The sequence below is a fragment of the Macrotis lagotis genome, chromosome 8, assembly GCF_037893015.1.
Source record: "Macrotis lagotis isolate mMagLag1 chromosome 8, bilby.v1.9.chrom.fasta, whole genome shotgun sequence".
NCBI lineage: Eukaryota > Metazoa > Chordata > Mammalia > Peramelemorphia > Peramelidae > Macrotis > Macrotis lagotis.
In genome coordinates, this window is record NC_133665.1 from 134178568 (window position 1) to 134198283 (window position 19716).

General features: G+C 39.3%; 1 protein-coding gene across 1 annotated transcript; it reads right to left on the reverse strand.

Moving 5' to 3' along the window:
- Nucleotides 1-823: 823 nt before the first annotated feature.
- SEC61A1 (SEC61 translocon subunit alpha 1) lies at nucleotides 824-18045 on the reverse strand. Its single transcript, XM_074198422.1, has 12 exons — nucleotides 17939-18045; nucleotides 17792-17859; nucleotides 14850-14915; nucleotides 14665-14743; nucleotides 13518-13649; nucleotides 11215-11324; nucleotides 10829-10982; nucleotides 7754-7914; nucleotides 5555-5752; nucleotides 5065-5256; nucleotides 4569-4645; nucleotides 824-3776 (listed from the first exon to the last, which is right to left on the reverse strand). The coding sequence occupies exons 1-12, from the start codon at nucleotides 17943-17945 to the stop codon at nucleotides 3590-3592; spliced, it is 1431 nt and encodes a 476-aa protein (XP_074054523.1). The 5' UTR covers nucleotides 17946-18045; the 3' UTR covers nucleotides 824-3589.
- Between the last annotated feature and the right edge of the window lie 1671 nt (nucleotides 18046-19716).

The following is a 19716-nucleotide window of genomic DNA, read 5'->3' on the forward strand; positions in this document are numbered from 1 at the left end:
TCTACACGCATAGCAATGAGACGTTTACTAGAATGAAGGTAAATTGTGTATAACATCTCCTTTAGAAATCCTGCCATAAAAAGGGAATGAGATTAATCTACTGACCATTTGCTGAGTATATCATAATGGGGATTCCTTTGGTGTACAGATTATATTAAGGTTCCTTTCAACTCTAAACTGATTCTTGGAGTGAAATCAAGAGTAGGATTGGTTGGCCTTGGAGAAAACCAGCTCCAAAGAGCTCACATCTCTAGAGCTTAAAGGCTACACATCGCCTTGTTCTCACAATTACGTGACTTTTTTCATGGCTCCCAATTTCTAACAGGAAAAACTTAACACTTAGTGTAGTGTAAAAGCAGAAAGGAGCAGCTTGGGGAGGTGTCGAGTTCTGATCACAAGTATTCAAGTGCAATATTCATGACCCTAACATGTTGAAGAATGATTTTCTCTTCAGCCAAGGGCCAAAACTATATAATCTCTGAGGTCTTTTCTGCCTCATTCCATCACTCAACCTGGGCTCAAAGTTGCCTTGGAATCATCCAAAGCAGGTCATTAAAGTAAAAAGTATTAAGTATTCATTATTCTGGCATGATGCCCTAGAGGTGATTTGATTCAGTATAACCAAAGTTCAACACCGGAAACAAATGAACAAGTCATTTTAAAAATAGAAACTGAAGAACTGAGACTCCATAAACACACAAGACTTGCTTATGATACTAAACCAGCCAGAAGGCAGCTTCCAAGAACCAATATTTATTTTGAAGACGGCAATTCACTTCCTTCTTGGAAAGAACAGGACAAAAGCAAAGAGAACATAAACATGTGGCATTGTAAAACATTTCTTTATTCATGGCTTGTTTCCATTCCTCTGTTATGCCGTCATTCCCTTTTCAATAAACCTTCAAAGGTGGCTGAGTGTTGGCCTGTTTGCCTACTGTTCACTCCACAAGGCCCCAACCTCAAAGATTTGGAGACTTGGCAAAGAAGGCAGTAAAGCTGTTTTGTCATTTGCAGATGGCAGAGACAATGGTACCACTAATGTTCAAGTGTATATGAAGGAGTATCTTTAAACCAAAGAAAAAGCTTGAACTATTTGGTTTGAAGGATAGCTGTCATTCCACGTCTGCACCCTCAATGATTGGTACCTGCTGTATAGCATGGGCAGAGACAGAAAGGGATAAAGAAAAGATCTCTAGCAACAGATGGCAGTAAGCAGAGAATTCAATGTCTGCAGAGAAGAGGCAAGGATTGGTCTCTCAGATACACTCCCCCATTCCTAAGTGGGCCTAGACATGATCACATAGTACTGTGGACTACAAAAGTCGGGATATTTTTCAACTTGTTTTGGATCTGTGAACTTTCAGAGAACTTGTATAAATCATATCATCTTTTCAAACCTCAATTTCTTCTCTAAAATGCAATAGATAATTGCAAAAGCCTACTCTGATTCTAGAATTCCATGATCCCACTCACTTCTGGATCATCAAAGTCAACCACCTGGTTCTGGGATTTTCAACAATTCAACACCCAACCACCACAACAAAATCAAATCCAAATGATTGAGACTCTTTAGAGTCTCAAGAGTCTGAGACCTTAGACACAAGTTAACAATATTGCTCTTCTAGTAGAAATCAGACCTGACTTGGAGCTAGTTGAAATACAAAAGCCTCTGCAGTTTTAAGCTATTAAAATTTAATCCTTTTAATATATTAAATTTTTTATTATATTAAAAGCGTTAAACTCTGGTAGCTTAAAACTGCACCGAGACCTTGGAAACAGTCTATGTATAAATCACTCTACCTGAGGCAGCAGTTCCCACATGGAAACCACCAGTTATAATCAATGGGCTAAACTCCACTGAGCCCACTTCATCTTAGGTACAGCACCATATTCCAGGACACCAGACTACCACTATTCCTTTGTTAATTTATTTTGCAAGGGTGGGGCATAACAGCTGTAACAGCACATTCTAGTCTTGGGTTCTTTCCTTGCTACCAGATTCTCTTTCAGAGGAATCTGGTGCCACCAAACTTCAAAGTCTTCTTCATTTCCTAGTTCAACAAACCAGACAGACTCTAATGAACTTTGCCAAAATATCTGTCCCTGTGCCTTCCTACATTAATGTCTCAGGTTCTCCTTAAATATCCCCAACTGTAAAAATTTCTTACTTCCTGCAACCCATTTGGTAGTTGAGGACATTAACAGTTTTTTGGGTATCACTTTTAAGACTTAAAAAATAATATTGGACCAACATATGAAAAAAGTAGATTTTAAAAATCCTGATCTTACTACCTAAATCTATCCCTTTTCCCATACTGGGCAATACTGGTTTATTAGAGAACCTAATTCCCTTGTTCCTTTTCATTCACACTGTTTGTATTTGGTCCCATGTACAATTTTTTTTTAAAAAAGGTCTAAAAATACAAGTATGGTAATGTTTTAACCTTCCTATAAAATAATATGATGGAACTGACTATGAAAGTTGGGTGACTTTTCTTCTATGCCTAATTACTTGCCAAAATACTTCCTTTTTGGAAATTTCTTTTGAGGTGGCAGTCAAAGGGATGGAGTGGAAGATTCAGGGAAAATGATATAAGATGACTAGAACTATAAATTGGAAGCATCAGAATATGTAAATATCACTTAGAGGGTTCTCAGGCACAGCTCTGAGCTAGAAAGGCTTTTCTAGAAAAATCAGTTTTCAACCTATCTCCAGAGAGAAAAAAACTGATTGCTTAGTCCAGCTAGGCTCAACTTCTTAAAGCAAAGGAATTCTGGACTTTTCAAAGGCAAAGGCAATCGAGATGTGGGAAGCAAGGACATGGAGTTTCTGCTATTTTAGTCCTCAATGGTCCATGAGTCTAGCCAATGATGACAACCAAAAGAGTACCACTTCCTAGGCTTCCCAATGTTGTGGTTTACATATTTGAATCTTAGGCAAGCTACTCTTCTCTTCCCTTGGAAAAGCTAGGCTACCCTGATTAGACTCATTTTAAATGGAAAAACAATAATCATTCTATCTGGAAACAAGAGACACACCCTCTGGTAAAAATTTCAATATAATAATGAATGCTTCCTTCTATCCCCCTGGATTTAAAGTCATAATCCTCTCACCCACTCCCAGTATGAACTAGTTAAGTTTTAATGATGTTTGTGCTTAAAACCAGATTCATAGGTCCCTTCTGGGTGGTAGAAATTGTGACTAGTACAGCAACAGTCAGGGCTGAGAAGACATAAACTCAAAGCAGAAGAATTCTTTAAAAAAGTGATGATTCTTTGGAAAACTATCAATCATTTACATCAATTAAACTCAGGGGACAAATGTCAAATAAAGAAAATTCCATTTCTACAGTTGTTTTTGCTAATGCCAGGATTAAAAACAAGATTTTGGACATTCTCCAGCACTTTAAAGTGCCCATATGATACAAAAAGGTTGGAATGAAAGAAAATAAAACTAAAGTTCTTATCCCATGGCATATATAACTCTCCTTCAATAAGAGCTCTTGTAACAAGATTTTGGTTATTTCTTTTCTCTTCTTGGACAATTCAAGAATATTCTCCCTCTTCGTGGTCCATGAAGAGGTACAGTTTAGAATAGGAGAGCCCCCATGCTGCCAACTTCACTCTGTTCTTTGACAAAGATTTCGAAGTATTGGTAAATGATGGTGACAGCAAGCAGGATTCCCGTTCCAGATCCAATAGCTCCGAGGAAATCTGCCAGGACTGAGAGGGCCCCAATGCACAGTCCACCAAATGCAGCAGCTGTGGGAATGTATCTAGGAGAAGAAAAAGTAACAAATGGAAGAGTTAAATGGAAATGATAAGACCTGATTTTTCTTGGTATTAACTTTCATCCTCAACAACTTTGCTTTCCTTGATCTCATCAAAAAAAAATTCAACATACAGCCTATTCTTCTGTAGTTTAACTTGGCTAAACTGAACTGAATTCATCTTCATTTCTTATGCCACAGGACAGGTTCAGGATGTGTAACAAAAATAAGGTCTAAGGAGCCAGAGATGCCAAGTTTTAAGTATTCTCTAAGATATCACATTAAAATAATAGCCCCCCAGGTTCATGAATTTAAAATCCATAAATTTATCTATTCTGGGAAAAAAAATACAGAAGTATCTGTGATATCATCATTGGATAATCTCTCCACAGATGGAGACTGAATCTTCTTTTGTGACTCAGCAACAATTTTGGAGTTACTCTGGCAAAAAAAAAATGCATCACACCTGTGGGCACTGTGGTGAGGAGCCTGAATGAACTTAATTACGTAAGTCCTTGGGTGACAGGAATACAATCCATTATCAGGCCTACACACAAAAGACTTTCTAGCTTGTTAGGATAGACCAAAGTCTATTATCCACTAGAAAATTTTTCAAGAATGCAGTCACTCCATTGCCTTGCAAAAAAAAGAATACAAGGTCACTTTTTCATCAAGATGGGATCTAAGAATGAAATCTAAATGGAGACTAGTTGATCAGAGCTCAACTGAAAAAAAATTTCAGATCATCTCCGTATTAGCAGAGTCAATGTCTATGATAGGTATAAAATGGTTGCTCACCTATTTAATTCATGGACCATGGAAGTTTCTCTGTGACCTCTCATCACCATCTGCTGTTCCTTTAGCTGTTTTGCAACCTACATACCACCCAATCACAGGAAAAAATAGATTAGCTTCACCCACGAACAAAAGTCAAGGTAGGAAGTTTTAGTTTAGTGATCTGATCATTCAGAATACTGTAAACTAACAATAACAAACCTAATATAAACTCAACTGCTATAGAAGTCCACTGACAAATATCCTTTTTATAAATCTCACTTCTTTTCTCAGATCCACTATTAATTCAGAGTTTTGCTTTGAGCAAAGAGCTAAACTGTGACTTGGGTTATCTATTTTCCCCTAGCTGTAATATTTGTAGAATATAATATTCCTGGATCTTGAGAGTATCTAAGATGCTTAGTCAGCAAACTAGTTTTCTACTAAAAAATAAAATACTATACATTTTATTGTTTATTCCTGCTATATAATATCAAGTAACAATTCTACTTCCACTTACATCTTTGGCTGAGGAGCCTGAGACTTCAATCCATGTTTTGGAAAAGAATGCGCATGAACCTAGCATGAACACTATGTACACAACTGCATGCACAGGGTCTTCTAGAACAGAGCCAAAGGATTCTGGGGGTGAAAGGTAATAGCAAAGGCCACCAACTGGATAAGCACGAGCTGGACCCCCAGAAGAAGTATCCTAAAGACAATAATAAGAAGTTAACATCATTTAGATAAATCTTAGTATTCAAACTTGCAGTCAAAAAAATCAGAACAGATATATGAAATCCACCATAATTTGATCAGAAATTTCAATTATAGTGGGGAAAAAAGTCACTGAGATCTCCTCCTCCCTTACTTCAAAGCACTGAATTGTTTTAGCAATATATGTAATCAGATATCCACTTAGAGCACTAAAAAGTCATTGTTTTCAATGGGCAGGTAGCCAAAGAATATGTTCACATACATAAAAAGGTATGTTGAGACATAATACTTACAGACCAGGTGCCCAACAGGCTAACCAATAAGTTGCCACTGAAGCGAGCGGACAACATCTGGGAAATGACGTACAGATTTGATACTAGAGCAGACTGAAGGATGATGGGAATGTTGGAAGTGTAGAAAAGCTTGATGGGATAGGTGTTGTACTGACCACGGTACCGTGCTGATTTGATAGGCAGGTCAACTCTGAAGCCCTAAGAAGTCAAACAGCATATTTGTCCTTGATCATTTCATTTTTATATTATTATATTTATTAGACACAGCTATACATGAGAACCTTTTGGCCAAGAGTTTCTTGTACTGCAGTAGGAAGAAAGAGAGGAAGGAAGGAAAGGAGAGAATGAGGAGCAGAGATAGTACTGGGGAACTAGCATAGTGACTTTACACACAATAACTTCAAAAATATGTTTATAATTGAAACCTAGTCATATAGTCTTCTAATGCTGCCCAACCCCACAGTCTGCCATCATGCTAACAAGGCTTGTGGGGGTCTCTGAGAACCCTCTCCTTTCCAGTCTCAGGTCAATGGCATCCTATTAAGCTATTTTTTTCTTCTGTGCTTCTCAATGTGTCTATTATAGTGCTCCTTTGCATTCTGAATTTTTTTTATTATCTGTTCAGGTAGGAGAATTGATTACTAAACTAAACTAAAACTCCCTACCTATCTCAGGGTCTTTAAGAACTGAGATTTTACCTTAGAAGTTTTGTATTTTTACTTTCTCTCAATGTCTATAGCACTCTGTAAAACAAGGTCTTAATAAATCATTAATAATGGTTGTTACCAATATCAGCAAAGTGTAAAGCAATAAACCTAGGGGTCATCTTGCCATTCTCACAAATCTAACTATCAAAATCTCAGCAGTAGAAGTATTTGAAGTACTGAATCAGAAAATTCAGAATTCACACACACAGACACACATATATATAACCCAAATATTAGGGCCTTAATAGATATTATGCACTCATCACTTGGTATAGTAAAGAAATGAAAGCTGTGTTATAACAAGTGCCTCAATCAATGGAAATTACTGATATTAAGAATATTGTATTTTTTTAAAAAACCAATTACTATGCCAAATGTGAAAAAACACTGTAATAAAGGTTTGTGCTGTATCTCCAACTGAATGCCCTGCTTTCTTGTCTTATTTCTTGCTGTTTGTGTCAGATACTTGACCCACACCTGAAAGTGGAATTGTTCTATAATTGAAACCTGTTTTGTCCTAACCACCAAGTTTTATTCCTTCACCAAGCTAGTTGTCCTATGGGTGAAGGATGGCACTTAGTTGGGTTAGTCTTCCTCAACTAATTTTTAGCTTGAATTCCTTCAAGAAATTTTTATAGATGAAATATGTAATTCAAAAAACTATCTAAATAAAAGTGTAGAAATCAGTTCAGGATTCTTACTTACATGGAGGTTATGACCACAGACTTATCTGGAGATGGAATAACCTTATTGATCTCAAGAGATCAAGTCCTCATTTCACAGCTAAGACTACTGAGTATAGAGGCTTATTTAAGGAAACAAAAATAGCAGGTGACAGTGAGTTACCAGGAGAGAAGGGGAGAGAATTAAGTCACATCTCTAACTGAAATAGTCATACCACTCTCAAAAATTCAGTTCAGTGACTGTATTTTTCATTTTTCAACCATTTAGGCAATATAGATATATTCTCAATATTACAAAATTTAATATTACTAGGCAATATATTATTATTGTTATTATTATTATTATTTCTATTTCTTGGTAATGATGAATTTGGGGTACATAAGTAAATACAAATTTGGCACTAAGATAAAAAAGTTGGCTTCATATTATTTAATATTTACCTGAGAAGTAGCAATGACATTGGTGAGAGTCCACCTTGAAAGCAGAAGACCTAGATTTTAAGAACCACCTGAAAAGGATTAGCTTTGTGATTCTTGCAAGTCCCAACATTTAAGTGCTTCCAGGAAACTCTCTTAAGATTAAGAACTACAAAGCAGATAGATTGATATTGGAAGGAGGTTTTTCAAAAAAAACCCACAAATTTCAATTGATCCCCTCTGACCTCAAACCTTATACATCAACTGGAAAAGTCCAACTGCGAATGAAGTTCTTAGATTTCATTTGAAACACTCATGAATGTACCACGAGAACTTGCCACCCAATCTAAATACCCAAACAACTGGAATCCCAAGGCAAGCTTTGAACTAACCTGAAAATAGATAACAACTGCAAATACAAAGATGGTAGCGATCAGATTCATGAGGTTGGGGAGGTTTTGGCGGTAGAAAGCTTCTCGAAGGGCCCGAACTTTATCTGTTCGTGTAGCCAGCAGATGGAACAATGCAATGATGGCGCCTTCAAATTCCATACCTAATTTTAAAAAAAGAGTAATATAATGCATATTCCTCCCCACAAAATACTGATTGAATTTTATTTCTCCATATGATATCAGCTCCATGAACTGGAGTTGCTGTGGTCAAAGGAAAAAAAAAACAGATGCCATTCTAAGATAACTCATATGACCTAGAAATTAGTTTTTTGCTTAGTAACCAAAAGGGTCTTGAACAGAAAAATCAACTTTAAAAATCCCCCTTTCAGAAAAAGAAAATCCTTGGACTAGAAATAAAAATTGACCTAAAAGGTCCATTTCAATCTTGTTTGAAGTTAATGATTTAACACTCTACAAAACCATTTTAGGGTGCCTGTGGACTGTGGGATCCCCAACCTATCTGATAAGGATGGCCCCATACAAATGCTCCTGCAAATTACCTGCAAGTTTATATTTTTGGAACAAGTATCTCACTATGAGCAAATGGAAATCATCCCCATCCCCAGATTTACTGGCAGAGACTTAAATTTCCTTGCTCATGTGTCATTCTCAGAAATGTGAACTTGGTATATGGCATTAAGGTACTAAATGGAAAACATCTACTTAAGTAACCTGTTATTTAAGGCAAGTCCTTTAGATCTCAGAAGTCTTATGCAACCAATGCCTCTTTTCTTATTGAAACAAAGTTGCATATTATAGGTGTGTAGTAATAAGTATTTGTTAATTTACCTTGAAGATTCAACCAGCTTTACTGGCTAGCTCTCCTACACAACTCAAACTTTCCTTTCTAATGTAGGAACTGAAAAAGTACCAAAAAAACACTTTAAGAAATTGCTAAGTCAAAAGTCTTGTGGAATATTTGGAAATATTCTGTCACTCATTTGTTTCTTTTTTTCTTTGTACTTCCTGTGTTCACTAGGTCCTTGTTCTTCTGTTTACAACTAATACACGAGTATTTTTCTATAGTGTTAGTGGACTGAATTCCACAAGTACATGATGCTCAATACAGGTTCACTCTGTCCCTGGGCCACTTCTACAAAGTTTCAGAGAATTGGCTTATTCAAACTTCCACAGCTAGTTAGCATTTAATCTTACAACACCTCTTGACTATTTTACAACTTCTCACAACTGCTCCAATACATCCTTCAATTGGTCACTTCCCAGGTGGTGCTCCTTTTACCTCCAGGATTCAGGATAAATTCCTGTCTGATTTTTAAAGGCCTTCCTACATTTCTAGTCTTCTTACAACTTGCCCTCTCTACAGACTCTACCATCCAATGATACTGTTATTCTTTCTGGTCTCTGCCTCTTGACTTCTTTTCAATCTCGGCTAAATCTCCACCTTTGGGCAAGGACGCTTTCCTGGTACTCCGTGATGCTGATGCCTTTTCTTGGAGATTGTTTCCAATCTGTCTTGTCTACATCCTGTAAGTCCACAGCTGTCCACATGTTGTAAACCTCGGTGCTCCAAGGGAGGAGGGGTTGTCTTGGCTGTTCCTGGTGTCCCTAATACTTACTTAACTGAGGGACTGGCACAAAGGAAGCACTTAACAAATGCTTATTGACTGAAAGATTGTCTGTCTACTTCTGCTTGCTTCTATTTTTCTCACCATCTATTTCCTCTTGATGATTTGGCTCCCATGTTTACTATTCCACCGAAATGATTTCCTACTAAGCAAAATCAATTGTCTTTTATCAGTTCTTATCTACCTCCTTTGTAGTTGGTTATGCTTGTTACTTTTTAAAAAAAAATTTGAATCACAGACTATTAAAGAGACCTGAGCTCAACCCAGTCTAATACCCTCTTATCAACTGCCCCACTGCACCTTCAGCTTTTCTTACTCTACTAGTTCAATTCTCTATTGTGTGTGTGTGAAGGGGATGTGGCTCTCCTTTTACATTTTCACTAACCATATCCACTCCACTTTTCCATTATGCTTTCAGTGGTCACTTGTAGATAAGATGGCTCCCACATCCCTCTCCTCATCCTTGACCTCACCTTTTCTTCAATCCAAACCTTCAGCTAAAACAAACTTGTTGATGCCTTATCAACACTCCTAAGTGAATGTGCCAAAAACCAAACCCTCTACCCCCAAAGATCTTCACGACTTAACGAGCTGCCATCTTCCCAGCTCCTCTTTTTCCTTCACAGAAGGCCCTCCTAACTCCTCAAGCACCACCGTATCTTGTGCTTCTTCCAGTTCCTCAGACACCCTGGTCTTCAAAGTCCTCCTCCCTTCACTCCTACAACAATATTATACAAGGTCTCAAGCTGACTCCCCTCTTTTTTGCCCACTTTTATAGACCTCCCCTCCATCCACTGCCTGTTCCAACTCCTTTCCCCCATGTCAGCCTGACATAACGTCCCCTTTAAGTTTAGTACTACTGTTGGGAACATAAACTTCTTTGTGGTTTATATATGCGATCCTTGTTCTCTAAAACACACTACCTTTCCTGTACCCCCATCCATACTTGTCAATCTGTTTCAGAGCTCATGAAAATCTATTTTTAAAATCCAAGAAGTAACTCTTCATTAGCTGAACCTGACCTTCATTTCTCCACTCAAGACTTTCCTCAGTACACAATCTACTTGGCAAAAAGAGGTTCATTTGTTTCATGCCTCACTAATTAAGAGTATTGTGAATAAGGCAAGGATGATATCCCAGCATTCAACAGACACAAGACACTTAACTGTTGACTATTTGCTTCCAGTAGGGTCCCACAGAGTTGATGAAACAGCTATGGTTACGTAGCTATTAAAATCTAATTTGTCAAAGGATTCTCTTGTGGCACTGAGAAATATTATTTGAAAAAGCCCTCGGCTTCAATATAGATTATTTTAATACTTGTCTTGGCACAGAAAGAATTTTCAATAGTGAAGAGGGCATGCAGAATGCACATTAAAACTATTCAAGAGATGAAAAGCAAGGAAAATGGTGAACATTGGGCTTTTACCTCGGCCAGTGTTGACAGTGGTAGGACTGAATGCTTTCCACACAATGGTCTCACAGATGTTGGTAGCAATGAAGAGAGAGATACCAGAACCCAGACCGTAACCTTTCTGCAGGAGCTCATCCAAAAGCAAGACAATTAATCCAGCAACAAAGAGCTACAATAGTAAATAGAAAACAACAATCAGGAACAGATTATCCCATGTCATTCATCACAGGCACTGTCCTGGCTTAATGGAACCTTCCTTTTCATCTGGGTCTAAGGGCAGGCAGGGTCTTCAGAGGACTTCCCTTTCTATACTACTGAGACTTGCTTTTTGGAAATGATGAGAATGAAAGGTCATTTGGAAGGGAACGAAGAAAGGAATTGCATGTTAGCAAATTTATTACCTGAATGGTGATCAGGAGGCAGATCCCAGCACCCATTTCAGAGGGGTCTCCATACATTCCAGTCATTACATACACAATAGATTGGCCAATAGTAATGATCATGCCAAATACTGTAAACCAAAGGGATCACAGTTCATAAGGGTGGTCAAAGAAGATAGTAGCAGCTCAAATATTTAAATTAAAGTAACCAACCATTCCTCCGCTATTAGCTTTAAAGCATGCCATCGTTGTGGTTGTTGAATCAAAAGTTAACAGAATGCTTTCCAAGAAAGGCAATCCTAGTGTCTAATTTCACTTTTGTTAGTCAGAAGGAAAATTAATTTAAGGAAGTAGTAAAGAAAAAAATTAAAAGTACAGAGGTGTATGGAAATTTCAGATACTATACAGAGTCCTGCTGTCAAACCAGTGGAGACAACCTGCTTTAGAACAAAGAGCACTGAATCAGGTACCAGAAGAATTGGATTCTAGACTTGGCTCTGCCAAGTATTACCCTGATCATTTATCCTCTTTGTTTATATTCTGTAAAGTGGGACATCATTGGATCTACTCTCTAGGGCCATGGGTTAAAATGAAAACATTTGTCTAAGTATTTTATAACTGTAAAATGTCACTCATGAATGTTAGGAGGGGAGGGAATAAGCATTTATGTTGTGCTTAGTTGGTATCAAGCAAAGTGCTTGATTGTCTGCCCTAGACGGGAGGGAGGGAGGCCCATTATCCACATTTCACAGTAGAGGAAAAAAAGGCAAACAGAGACAATAAGGCCTGCCCAGGTTACTCAGTCAATGTGTATCTAGTCACATTTGAACTCAGGTCTTCTTGATCCCAAGCTATTTGGGAAGTCACTAAGCAAAGGCCAAAAGCCTGGCTCTCAGATCATTTGGCTACTGGATAGCCCATAATATGGGCCTGTGGTTTCAACTCAAGCTTAATCACAGGGCAATTAAGCATGATAAATAACGATATTCCTTTCCTAAGTTTCAACATAAAATGTTTTTAAAGGGAAAAACTTACTCTTTAAGAGATAACAACTTACTTTTCAATTTCTCTTTCCTACAAAGTTAACTTAACTCAAACATCATTATATTTGCACTGTTAGAAAACAACGGTATGAGCACACTATTACTGCTTTCATTGTACTAGACAGATCACCAGGTCTATGGTTTCAATTCCAGTCTATTCTGTCATGTAATTTCTTTTTAATTCCACAGCTCTAGTCAGTATTATAGTCAAAACTTAAATCTATTATCTTCTAATTCCAAATTCTAGTCTAATGTATATCTTATACTCTCATATCTAAATATGCATATACAAACACATATAAATATATACTTTAAAAAGGTGCCACAGATAAAGCCTATATCAGATTGCTTTCTGTTGGGGGAAGGGAGGAAAAAAATTGTAAAACTCAAAAAAAAAAAAGGATTGGTTAAAAAATACCATTGTATGTAGTTGGAAAAAAAATATAATTAAAAATTATATATATATACATGCAGGCCAAACGATAGTAACAGAATTTCTAACTGCCAATAATATACCTGTCAATAGTACAAGCCCTCATGCTTGTGGTTTGGTACTGATAACAGCTGTGATAATGCCGACTACAAATGAGCTACTCATGAGGATAGTCTTTTTTAGGCAGTTAAAATAGGAAAATCAAGTCTTTATTAAGTGCCTACTACATCCCAGGCATTGCTGAGCCCTTTAAACATATCTCATGAGATCCTCTGAACAACCCTAGGAGGCAGGTGCTCCTGTTATCCTCATTTTACAATGGAGGAAACTGAGGCAACAACTGTGACATCTGTTTCAAGGTCACATAAGTATCTGAGGATGATTTGAACTCAGGTCTTCCTACCTCCCTCATTTCCCAAAATTCAAATCCTGCCTCAGACACTTCCATGCTGTGTGATTCTGCACAAGTCGCTTAACCCTGTTTGTTTCAGTTTAGAAGGAAATGCCAAACCCTAGTGTCTTTTTTGCAAAAAGCCTCAATGGGGTTATGGAGAGTCAGAGAGACTGAACACCACAAAACCTCCCAACTCCGGGCTCATTCCTCTATAAATAAACATTTCCCCCCACACAAACCAGAAGTACAATGCCTTTTGGTGCTTTAAATTTAAATTAACAGATTTATCCATTTACATTCTATTCAAGCTGTTGGGAGTGGTGTGATGCTGGAAGGCATTAGAAACCTAAGACTAGAGTCTAACTTAAAAGAAAAACAGGCACAGATTGCTCAGACTTTTGTTTCCCATTGACTTTATATTCTCAATTAGAACATTATTCCTGATGTCACCTACATTTCTGGGCGCCATTGAAAAGAGCACGGTCTTTTGGGGTGTCACCCACTTCGATTATCTTTGCCCCTGCCAGAAGTTGCATGATGAGACCAGAGGTGACAATGGGAGATATTCCCAGCTCCATCAGTGTTCCTGCAAGACAATAGAGGAGATCAAACATTTTCTATTATGTGCAGGAAAGGATGTCAAACATGGACAAAGTGAACTGGTAAAGCTTGATTCATTCTTGTTCACCAAAGTTATATAAATACAACGTGTCTGGTTTGAAAATACATGAGTAACATCATTTAAATCCAAGCAAAAATAATGCTGAAATACTAACTATAAAGTCAAATCCAATTCATTCTGGAAATCCTGCCAGGCAATGTCTCATTCTGTTAAGAGAATCACATGGTCTCTAGGCAGACCCATGCATTTAAATTCACCACAACAGATTCATTCTGGTTTTGTTGAGATAAGAAAGGTTTACCTCTTCATCTGTTATTTAAAAGGATAACATTCAAATAGTTCCTAGAGACAGGGATGGGTGTCTATACAATTGTATATAGAATTGTGAATAAATCTCTACATCCCATTATACTAAAGTGAGCTGTTCCACCAACTGATATGAAACTATTTTTTTTACATAAACTAGTTAATCAAATACATCAGCAGGAGTACACAGCTATCCACCCAACTCCACCATATGTAACTGTAGAGATTACACACAAAAAATTGCCAAGATTTCAGACTCATATGCATAACCTATAGATATGAAAAAGATGCAGCTGAGAAACAAATTACACATTCTCTGTTGTGGACCACCTTATCAAAACATGAGGAAGACAGGTAGGAATTTCATCGTTTCTCTTCTGCAGGCATATTTTAAAAATCCATCCTGTTCCTCAGCATTTTTTACCCCTCTCATACATGGTCTTATCTTGTTATTACAAACTGCATACAAATGCAATCCAAAACAATTTAATGCCTTAGTGTTGACTTGGATATTTTATAAATCTATTCAATGCGGCATATTGTTCCTTTATTCACTGCATTCTCCTATCCACATTTCCCATAAAGACTGTCTATACCCCAGAAAAAAAGTTCTAATTTACAGCTAAATTCATCATCCACTGAACAGACAAAGCACATATAACTGGTCTGTTACCTCTATTAGAGGCCAAGATCACCCTCATCCAATAGAAAGGATCGGCTGAATCTGAGGACATGATACCAAACAGAGGGATCTGGAGAAAGGAAAAGAGAAGAGTCAATACTTAGCCCCACCCCAAAATCTCCCTTACCCCCATAACTTTTAAAATGAATTTTTACCACACAAAATATTAAACTTACCTGGCAACATACTAAGAAGATAAAGAGAGTAATAGCAGTCCATAATACCTTCTCCTTAAACTGGATCTAGAAAAACAGCAGCGAAAAGCTTTAATATTTTTCACAGTAACCAGTCTAATAAAAATAAATGCAAAATCAAATTCTTTATTTTTCCTTTCATACGAGAAGACACAAATTTACCTTAACCTTCTTAGATTAGACTTGAAAAATCATTAATATTTTTTAAATCAGATCCATAATCCTATTTTTTGAATACAAAATAACAAATGAAATAAACAAACTTTTTCATCAATATAGCAATACTTAATAGGATTATCACAATTACAATAAAAATGAATTACATTTATTTCTGCTAATTTTTAATTTGTGATAATTCATGGATTGGCCTAATGCTTACCTATAAACCAGGTAACTCTTCTCAGCAGTACCTTTGTTCAAAGACAAGTCTAAAGAACTTATGATGAAAAATACTATTCAATCCAGAGAAAGAACTATGAAGTCAGAATATAAACCCAAGCATACATTTTTCAATTTTTGAAATTTGTTTTGTGTTTTTGTTTTTCCTCTCTCTTGTGATTTTCCCCCTTTTGTTATTCTTCTTTCACACCATGACTAATATGGAAATGTATTTAACATAATTAAGACATGTACAACCTATAACTGCTTACTTGCTCTCAAGCTGGGAAGAGGTAAGGGAGGGGGAAAAAATCTGGGACTCAAAATCTTACAAAAAATGATTGTTGAAAACTATGCATAAAATTGGAAAAAAGTTTGAAAATAGGAAAAAAATGAACTAGTTAAAAATGAAAACAACTTTCTTTTGGGGGAAGGAGGGAAAAAATGTTTTAACCTACTTGAGAAAGCATCTTATGAGAACCTAGATCAGTCATTATCATACAGACTGAATACAAATTCATTTTGTATATTAATTAGGACTACTACTTAGAAATGCTTAATAATCTGCTAAGTAGCCATATACTTGAATAAAATAAAATTTTATTTTTCTAAAAATTTTCTGATCCAGACTGACCTTCACCCTCAGTCTATAATGATGACTTCTTTCCTTGGTAGGTTCAAATAATCTTATGTTAACTACAGAATCATGCTGCCTCTACTCATGGTCAAGATATAATGATTTGTTAGTCCATACTGTGGTATGCCCTTCTTTGTGGTCAGTAGAAATGTTACCTATATTTAATCATATTTTGTCCCTAAATAATGAAATTCTGACTTAATTTGATAGAATATGTAAACCTCTTTTAGTTGGTGAATCTGCCCCCTCCCTTCCTTCTTATGCCTCAATCCCAAAAGAAGTCCTTAAATGTAAATGTGAAATAGGCAACATTATTTAGATTAACTGATATGGCATCAAGCTTTTATTAAAATGGTTCCTTTTATGGAGATTCTTGTAAAGATATATAATTTAGTTCTAACTTTAAGGGAAAATGCTAAATTCCCTTAAAGTTAGAACTAAATTATATGTCAGGTCAAAGCTTGACTGAAAGGCAAATTGAGGATAAATTATGCCCTGTGTTAACCTTCCATTTTGAATCTCCATAATAAAAAAAAAATGAAATCCGATAGCTACTTTTACTATGTGTTAGAAGTTTTGGAAAAAAAGCTTAATGAGGAAAGAGATTTTACTATTAGATTTTAATTATTTGGGCAACTTTTAAGACCAATGGGAGATGACTGTGGTTAGAAATGAAAGTTAAACTGATTATTGAATAAGTAATAATTCACTAATGTTAGTCAAACAATACAGAACTGGTCTGCTACAGCTGGATAATCAGTTCACATTTATATAGCATTAAGATACCAAGAGGCAATACAAATATTATTTCCATTTAGCCTATAAGAAAAAGAAAGGTGAAAGGCATGACTTGACCATAGCGACCAAGTGTCAAGAGAATGAAAACCCAATGCACTGCACTTAGGGTTCTGACTTGGGTTCATTGTTTTTGATTGAGCCAGGCAGCGTAGTGGATAGAGCACCAGCCCTGGAGATAGGAGGGCGGGATTTTCTATCGGGCTTCAGACTTGATACTGACTAATGTGACCTCGGGCAAGTCACTTAATTGCTCCACAAAAATGACAACAAAAAACAAAGTTTTTACTTGGATTAAGCCAGAAAATCTGGGATCAGTCACTTAGTTCTCTGGAATTCAGGTGCTTCAGCATTCACCTTCCCCCGCTCCCTATGACTCGGCTCATCCAAGGTAAGACTGGTATAAAGTCAATCAGTAGGCATTAAGCAACTTCTCGTGGCAAGTGCCGCACTGAGCACAAAAGGAGACAAAAAATAGTCCCTGACACTTTGGGGCGGTCTGCCATGGAGGATGCCATCTGTATCCGGAGAAAGAACTGTGGAGTTTGAACAAAGACCAAGGACTATCACCTTTAATTTAGAAAAAAAAAGCCACATCTTATTGTCCGACCTTGTTACGTCTTATACTTTGTGTTTCTTCCTTAAGGATGTGACTTCTCTCTGATCACATTCAATACGGATCAGTGTATACCGTGGGGACAATGTAAAGACTGGCAGATCGCGTTGGGGGGGGGGGTAAGATTAGGGGGAAAATTGTAAAACTCAAAATGAATAAAACCTTTAAAAAAATGAGTCCCTGAGCTCAGGAAGTCTTGTACCAATGGGGAGCCAACGGGGCAGGCGCTGGGGAGCCGCGGGGGAAGGGGCGCGCCCCGGGGCGGGGGCTCGCACCCCGGGCCGGAGCCGCTGGGGGGGGCTGGCGGCGCCGGGGACACTATTTTGCCCCAAAGTCGGCCGGTGGGCTTTGCGGCGGCGCGGGGCCGGGCGCTGTCCCGGGTGCCCGGTCCCGGGCGGGCACCGCGTCCCTCAGCGCCGGGGCCCCGCGCGGAGCCTCGGCGGCGCCCGGGCTCTGCCCGCACACGCAGGGACCCGCCGCCGGCGGCGCCCGGCCTACCTTCCTCTCGGGCTTCTGGATCTCCGGCAGGATGACGCAGAAGGGCTTGATGACTTCCAGAAACTTAACTGCGGGGGGAAAAGAGAGCAGCGTTAGCGGGGCGGCGGCGGCGGCGCGGGGCCGGGGGCCGGGGGCCGCGGTACTCACTGCCCATGGCGGCGGCGCCGGGTGCTCGAGCTCCGGGAGGCGAAGGGGGCCGCGGCCCAGCCCGCGAGCAGCGGCGCGGCCGGAGGCGCGAGGCGAGGGAGCGAGGGACACGTCAGTGGTGGCGCCGCGCCCTGCGAGCTGGGCGGGGCCCGGGCCGGGGCGGGGCCGGGCGGCGCCGCCGCTAGCTTCCGCTTCCTGCCACGCGCCGCCGCGGCCGGGGCCGGAGTGCGCAGGCGCGCGCGCTGCACGTCGGGACTCGTAGGCCCCCGCCGGGGGGTGTGGCCGGGGAGCCTGCCACGCGCCGCCGCGGCCGGGGCCGGAGTGCGCAGGCGCGTGCGCTGCACGTCGGGACTCGTAGGCCCCCGCCGGGGGGTGTGGCCGGGGAGCACAGGAAACGAGACGGGCGGGTTTCGTCCATGCCGTCCAGGGAGGAGAAAGGAAACGTGCCTTTTGAGGGGACCCCCGCAAAGAACATGCAGACATTCTTCCAAACCACGCCATCAGGGAGAAGAAATCAAGCAAACATCTTTTTGAAATCCCTATATGTGATAAACATACACCGAACACAGCCTTGGAGTCAGGAGTCCCTGGGTTCAAATCCGTCCTCAGACACTTAATAATGACCTAGCTGTGAGGCCTTGGGCAAGTCACTTAACCCTGTTTGCCTTGCAAAAAACCTAAAAAAAAAATTATAAAAAATACACTGACCAAAATCTCCAGGGGCCGGGTCTCAACAAGGCTCTATGCCTGGCCATCCCCTGCTCCTCCCCCCCATCCTCCCTCTCTGGACTCATTGTGGGTGGGATAAAAATACACTTAAAAATTATAGAGATAAAGCACCGGCCTTGGAGTCAGGAGGACCTGGGTTCAAATCCGTCCCCAGACACTTAATAATGACCTAGCTGTGTGGCCTTGGGCAAGACACTTGACCCCATTTGCCTTGCAAAAAAAAAAATCTAAAAAATAAAAAAAAAAAATAGACTCCTCTGAGCAGAAAGGAAAGTTTATTTTGGCATTTCTAGAGAAAAGGGCACCCCCAAGCTTCACAAAGGTAGCAAAGATCAAGCAAGATTACGTGGCCCAGCGGGAAGCCCCCTCTCTTCCAACCTCATTGGTTAAGGTTTTCAGAGTTACAATCTTTACAACCTACCCAGCAATAAAGATAAGAATGAAAGGTTTTCATAAAATATTACCTCACCATCCAGATGGCGAGGGGATCAGAAGATTTCTAATGACCTTCTGTGAAATGAATACATGTCTGAGTATGCAAGGTCTCAGTTCAGCACAAGAGGAGGCAGGCTGCTGTTCTCCCGGTGCATTATCAAACAGGTGCTAAGACCGCAAGGTCTCTTCTCTGGAAGTATTCCACTATGTCCCTCCCTAACAGAATCAAGGCAAGGTCTTTCTGGAATAGTCCACTGTTTCCCTCCCTCGCAGAATCTGGAGGGTGTCTGACTGGGGATGCAAGGCCTCTCTCCCTCTTCTAAGAATAGTTTAAGGGTAATAGTCTCTGTTTTAATGATTTTTAACCCTGAGAGAACTTCACTAAGAATATTAACTCTCTTTTTTTTTTGTTTTGCAAGACAAACGGGGTTAAGTGACTTGCCCAAGGCCACACAGCTAGGTAATTATTAGGTATCTAAGGCCAAATTTGAACCCAGGTACTCCTGACTCCAGGGCCGGTGTTCTATCCACTGCTCCACCTAGCCGCCCCAACAATATTAACTCTTAAGAGGGAGTATTCCACTCAACTAGTTAGTCTTCACTTACATACTACT